This window comes from Ochlerotatus camptorhynchus, unplaced genomic scaffold (assembly GCF_037179485.1).
Source record: "Ochlerotatus camptorhynchus isolate MF236.1 unplaced genomic scaffold, CSIRO-AGI_Acam_v1.1 ptg000510l, whole genome shotgun sequence".
NCBI classification, from domain to species: domain Eukaryota; kingdom Metazoa; phylum Arthropoda; class Insecta; order Diptera; family Culicidae; genus Ochlerotatus; species Ochlerotatus camptorhynchus.
The window spans coordinates 457,601-463,673 of record NW_027040994.1 but is presented as its reverse complement, the minus strand read 5'-3'; the positions used below and the strand labels follow the sequence as shown (position 1 = coordinate 463,673).

Here is a 6,073-nt window from a genome sequence, read left to right as displayed (position 1 = left end):
TATTTTTACATGGCCGTGGGGATGCAAAGAGAAAGTCGACGAAGAGAATCTGTTACTTTGGACCTAATGCAATGTTCAGCTTGATTTAAGGTATATCTTTTGCCGTCCAGAATATGGAGCTGTTCACAATGCATGCACGGTAATATTGATTATTATCTAGGTTTCGGTCGAACCAATTTTGTACATATTTGCTTCACATTTGGCAGAAATATTGTTGTCATGTTACAGGGGCATGTGAAATCACTTGAACAATAATTAGACCAAAATGTGCGCGTTTAAACAAAATATCTATTATATCGAAAGCTCACAACCATATATCCTCCACATATTTCTGGTTTTTCTTAAAATCAGCTATCAGGTTTGCTGATTCATCTGGCCCAATACCTTGTACACTACCTACGATTTCCGCAAACTTACGTTCAATTTGAGGTAGCATCGTTTTGCCATCGCCACAGACAAACAATTTACATTCGGATCCGCACAACATCTTCACTAACGCTTCTTTATTGGCCTCAATCTGGTCTTGGACATATCGAAACTGTGCGCCTTGGTCTCGTGAAAATGCCACCGAAAGGTTGTTCAACATTTTCGTTTTCATGTACTGTTCGAGCTCATCGCGGCATAGATAGTTGCATTGTTCATATCTGAATCCAGCGAACAGCCACGTTTTCCCCAGTGATTTGGAATTCATAGCTTTCGAGCGTTTTTCTAAGAAACTGAGGTACGGAGCAATTCCTGTGCCAACTCCAAGCATTACAATATCATTTGGTACATCATCCTCCGTGTAGGTAAAGTGTGTTGATTTTCTGAAGTACAGAAATATTGGGTCTCCGTTAATGCAGCAATTTTTAAGCATTGTGGTTGTTAATCCTGGGCGTTCATCGTTTAGAGAGAAAATTACTCTCAGTTTCCCGACCAGTCCAGGTCCATCGTGATAGTTTCCAATCGAATATGGTCGTGGCATCAAGCGCGGTAGATGCTCGATAAGTACTGATATCGGTGGTTTGCAGTTGGGGAGACTTTTCAGCAAAGTAACGAAGCCCAACCTTGATTCAAGGATGACATCGTCATAAACATGTCCTACTTTGCTGCATAATAACGAAAGTAAATTTCTTTCCAAATCGTTTGTTGTGTGGTCTAACAGTGCTCGAAGAAATAGCTGCAAATTGTAAAAAAAAAATCATTGGTTTGAAATCATAACTTGAAACAAATAATAACCTTCTTAGGAAATGCCTTCAAATCCAGACATTCTTGTATAAGCTTTCCGATCTGTACGATAGGAGGAATGTAAGGAGGAAGCTTGGCAGATTTCTTTTTGGTAGATGGATCAATCTCAACCCGAAGGATCTGATCACTGGCAGACTCCAAATCCAGGTGCCTCAACAGGTCAGCCACATCCTCCTCGGAATTTCTGGTTAGAACTCCCACAGTGTCCCCGGGGTTGAACATGTAATCGATGCTGGATTTAGTGTTGAGCGTCAGATCATATACGGATTTGATATCGTCACCTTGGGCGATGATCCTATACTTCTCGATGGCATATTTGAATACACCAGTCGCTTCAAAGGGCTGACTACAAGCTGCTTGTAAATGTACCTTCTCATCGAAATGATCCTAGAAATTGATGTAATTAGGTTTATTACCATTATTACTACAATTGGTTGTACAATTAAGGGACGAAATCGGGTTTTGTTCGGCAATCAAACCGTTTGTGTACATCTATATACTGCCATTATATGCATAACAGTCACATGTTCTATGTAAACCGTAGCACACTTATGCGTTGAACGGCACTATAAACATGTGTGGTTAGACGTTCAGGATAGAAGCACTCTACTTCTCATATTATATTTTATTCAATTTAAATGCTATTTTCAGACTGCAGAGTTACATGCCGGATTGCTATCACTCATTTCGCTATTAAAAAAAAAGGTTTTAGGAATTATGAAATCATTAGATGTTGATGATATTTTTTATATGTAAATTACAAGAAGAGGTTGTAAAGAATGAATTTTTCACATGAAACCTGTCAATCAAACAAAATATCATTATGACATCTAACGATTTAATTATTCCGAAAAACATTTTTTATAGCAATGTGAGTGGAAGCAACCTTGGTTACATTTTATAATAATTATCAACAAGTAATGCTTTGTTTAGACTACAGAGTTAGAACATGCTTTAATTTTTTTTTTTTGTAGTGATCCAGTGGCAGCACTTGCTTAAACTCTACACTGGACCCCTTTTATTGATAAATTTTGCTTCTATGAGCCTCTATTTTAAATCAACACACAGACGTTCCTAGGCTATGGTGCCCGTTTGGTCACTGTTGTTTTTGTGCTGATCCAAATAGTTTTGATAATATAATTGCGCATTTTTTTTTTTAAGGTTGATTTTTGTCCCAGTCTTGTCTTCTGTCGTCACTTAATTTGTCATTTTGTCTTGTGTATTAGCCCCCACTTTTCTTGTTTATTGTGTCAACTTGTGTCTATTGTACTTCCTACTCTGTCATGACTAATTTCATTGATATATAAAAATAGTAATATCAATTACAGGATAATATGGTTGTTTCTCGATTACTTTTTCAAAGGGAAGCACCAGCTCCTGCAAACAATGCATCCGATCGTCGACCTGGCGCAACCGGCAGCCCGCACACGCCTACCAACACCACTACCAGGTAGAGGAAAATTTCCCTATCTGATGATAGTGCTAGCATGCGTGGGCGAGCCACCAGCTACGCCAAATCGACGACCAAACGCACCGCCTACAAAAGCCGATACGCTCCCTTGAAAAAGTTATCGAGATTTCTACTAATTAATGAATTATAGACAATTACCTCTCATGATCCTTGGGTCCACTATGATTTTAACTTACCACTTTTTGATTATTTATCAAATACCTCTCCGAGTATATAACGCCCCGATGCCTTGTTGATTTCTGGTCTCATTTGGATTGGTCCTGAATTTGTTTGATATCCTGTTCGAAGTTATTCTTTTCCTTCTCCTTAGTCAATTGAAATCCCCGTGTCTCACGTCATATGATTCGCCATTCATAAAGATAATGGGTTAAAAGGGAGTAAAACATACATAAAGGTAGATTAGTATTAGTTGTACTTGATCCAAACACTAGAAAGAAGCATAGATAACTTAGTAGGAAAATAAAACTAATATATAACTAGTGCAATGGATAAGTGTTAGTTCCGGGATGATTTTAGTGTTAGTAGTTATGTTAGTTTTGATCCGTATTCAGTCCTGCCGGCCCCTCCAGTACTATTTGCAGCAATTATGATAAGATTATGCGACACTGCTACTACTACTATGTTAGATGGTATGACTTGTCAATTTTCGCAACGCAATGTCTTTCAATAAATCACTCAATCACTTTGATGTCTGAAAATTTGCTCAAAAGGGTTTTGTTGACACATCATACCTTACCTAAAGCACAACAATCCTAATTCTTATTTCAAACCTATCAACATATTTAACACATCTTTCCTAAAACTTTACTTGTTCGTAAGCGTCTGGTTGAAGATATGACTTTCGCTATTAACATTGCCTGTAATTAACAAATACACTAAATAGGAAGATTTATTATACAACTTCAAAGGCTAGTCGCCTCCCTAAGCGGACCCCCCGCGTCCTATCTCTTATGTTAATTAACTTTCTGAATTCTCTAATTGAAGTTTATTTAATAAATAACTGAAATCTCTAATCTACCTACACAATCATAACCCATGCTTTTAAACTTAAATTTAACGTGTTTCAAGTACTTCTGGCTTTGACCTTCAAGTGACTAAAATGCTTCACTTTGAAGTAAGTTTCCAAGCTAATTTTAAAGTGTATATTGTATAGGGTAAATGTTCAAATTACGCTCTCACGTTTCCACTATGTCGCACCACAAAAAATACATATGGGTATGTCACAATAGAAGCACACCACAGTGGAAATCCCGAGTCATAGTTCAAACACTTATCCCAAATCAAAATGAAGCACATATAAGATTAGTTACAATACCATGTACAAAAATGGCGTTTAACATTGTTCCCTGAGTAATACCTCAATGAAAACAACAATGAAAGCTTGTCACGCAAATAGAAGGAGCATCGATGGGCACTTTCTGAAATATTTCAATAGTATAATTCCCTTGCAAACCAAAATAAATCTATCTGCGTAAAAATAAATAAATTAAGAGTGATTTGCGGCAAAACCCGCCAGTATCACACCCAACGTCAGTGCCTATACGTAAGCGTACTACGACGCGGCTCTCAATCGAAGGAGTAACAAGTGTGATACTATCACTGCTAGACTAGATCTTTGGTTCTCTCATGCAGTGGTTTATCAGAGAGGGTAAGTTTAGTAATTCCCATTGCCTGCCCATGGCGCCATTCTATCGCGGCATGAGCCAGCAACGCCGGCCATAAACCTACCGTCTCCAACACTCCACTAAAAAGCATGAAATTAAGCCCGCCCACCAGCATCAAGGTGCAAAAACTAGCCAAGGGGAGGGAGAGTTAGAACATGTTTTAATAATTACATATTGACAAGAAAAATGTCATCAATATAGGTTTATCACATGTTGTAACAGCTCTGTCTAGCCAGTGTTTAAAATGTCAAAGGGCTATCTTGGCATTATAACATGTTATAACTCTTTAGTCTGAACCTGGGTATTGCGGACCAACTTAATGTGCTTGTCACTTGGTAGCCAGTGCAAACAGTCGAACGGGGGCCAAACATTCAGTTACAACAAATGCAATTATTGTTATTATCTATCGTGAAGCATTGTAAGCTCAAATGTTTCCTCATATTACCGTGACATAATTAATGCATGGCCCCTAGATACTAGGTACATAATCTGTGTACATTAGGGTGGGCCAAGATTGTATGGCGGATCACAACCGCTTGCTCACCAGTGCTTTTTCAATCTGTGTTCAGGTCCCCAACAACTATATCAATCAGGTTTGATAAAAATTGAGCAATTTTTGATTTTTTGACACTCAAATGAATAGTTTTGTTCCGTTTACCTAACATATTCCCATACAAACTTTCAAGTTCTCCCGGAAATCCAGACCATAACCAAATTTGGCACAGTTGTTGTAAACCTCAATACACATCGAAAGAGCAGGGGGTTGTTAAGTTGACCCAAAACTCAGAAACCTATCTTTTTAGATCAAATGTATACCTACAATATTATATTTCTATAATATAAGGACAGTTGTTACAGGCAATTTCTCGATACACTGTAATTATGAACGCCAATGATAAAACCACACAAACATTATGCTAAAATAACATACTTACCACATCTTTACTGACTTCCGTAATATTTATGAACGATATAGGGGCAGGTGGTAATTTAATTTCGATGTTTTGATAATGGCTGATGATTTCACTTATGTCCATTTTAATTGCAGAAAATAACACTTATCTTCCGAAACACGTTGGACAACAGAACACAACACGTACGAAAATTCAGAACAAAAATATTTATGCATGCGATGTTTTGATTATGCATCAAGTGCATGGAGGAGGTGGTGGATCGAGTTTGGTAGTTGATGCACTGATGAAAATAACGAACTTCTTTTTGTTTGATTGTTGGCATTTATTTATTAAAGAGGAAGACGAGGAGGAAGACTTAACAGCAAAAAAAGATGAATATTACATCGAAATTGCTGCACTCAGGTCATTCCATAAGTTGTGTAATTTTACGTATCTTCATCGATGTCGGCCTAAATGATTATTTTATTTTATTTATGTTATTAAAAAGAGTTTTGTTGTCTTTTCGATCCAGAGGTAAGTAGGTTAGGAAATGGTAAGTTAAAAAAGGTAATATTAAAATGTGATATACATATAAACAAATTAACATTTCCTGTATTGAAGGTGGACTCTTCTTCCCACTTATTAGGATATTTCCTCGTATGATGGCGTATTCTGTATCGGGCTCGGTATCGGGTTGGAACATTTTCATCATTAGAAGGAGATCTGTCCAGTCTTCTTATTTCCGTGGATCATGGGTAAGTGTCTTCCCGCATAAACAATAACCATAAGAAGCGCATAACAACCAATTCGGGATATCA

The 6,073-nt window shown here is 37.4% G+C and overlaps 1 protein-coding gene across 1 annotated transcript; it reads right to left on the bottom strand.

Annotated features, from left to right (window-relative positions):
* Window positions 1–279: 279 nt before the first annotated feature.
* On the bottom strand, window positions 280–5,573 carry LOC135712859 (methionine synthase reductase-like). Its single transcript, XM_065235925.1, has 3 exons — window positions 5,298–5,573; window positions 1,219–1,614; window positions 280–1,159 (listed from the first exon to the last, which is right to left on the bottom strand). The coding sequence occupies exons 1-3, from the start codon at window positions 5,397–5,399 to the stop codon at window positions 305–307; spliced, it is 1,353 nt and encodes a 450-aa protein (XP_065091997.1). The 5' UTR covers window positions 5,400–5,573; the 3' UTR covers window positions 280–304.
* Window positions 5,574–6,073: the final 500 nt, after the last annotated feature.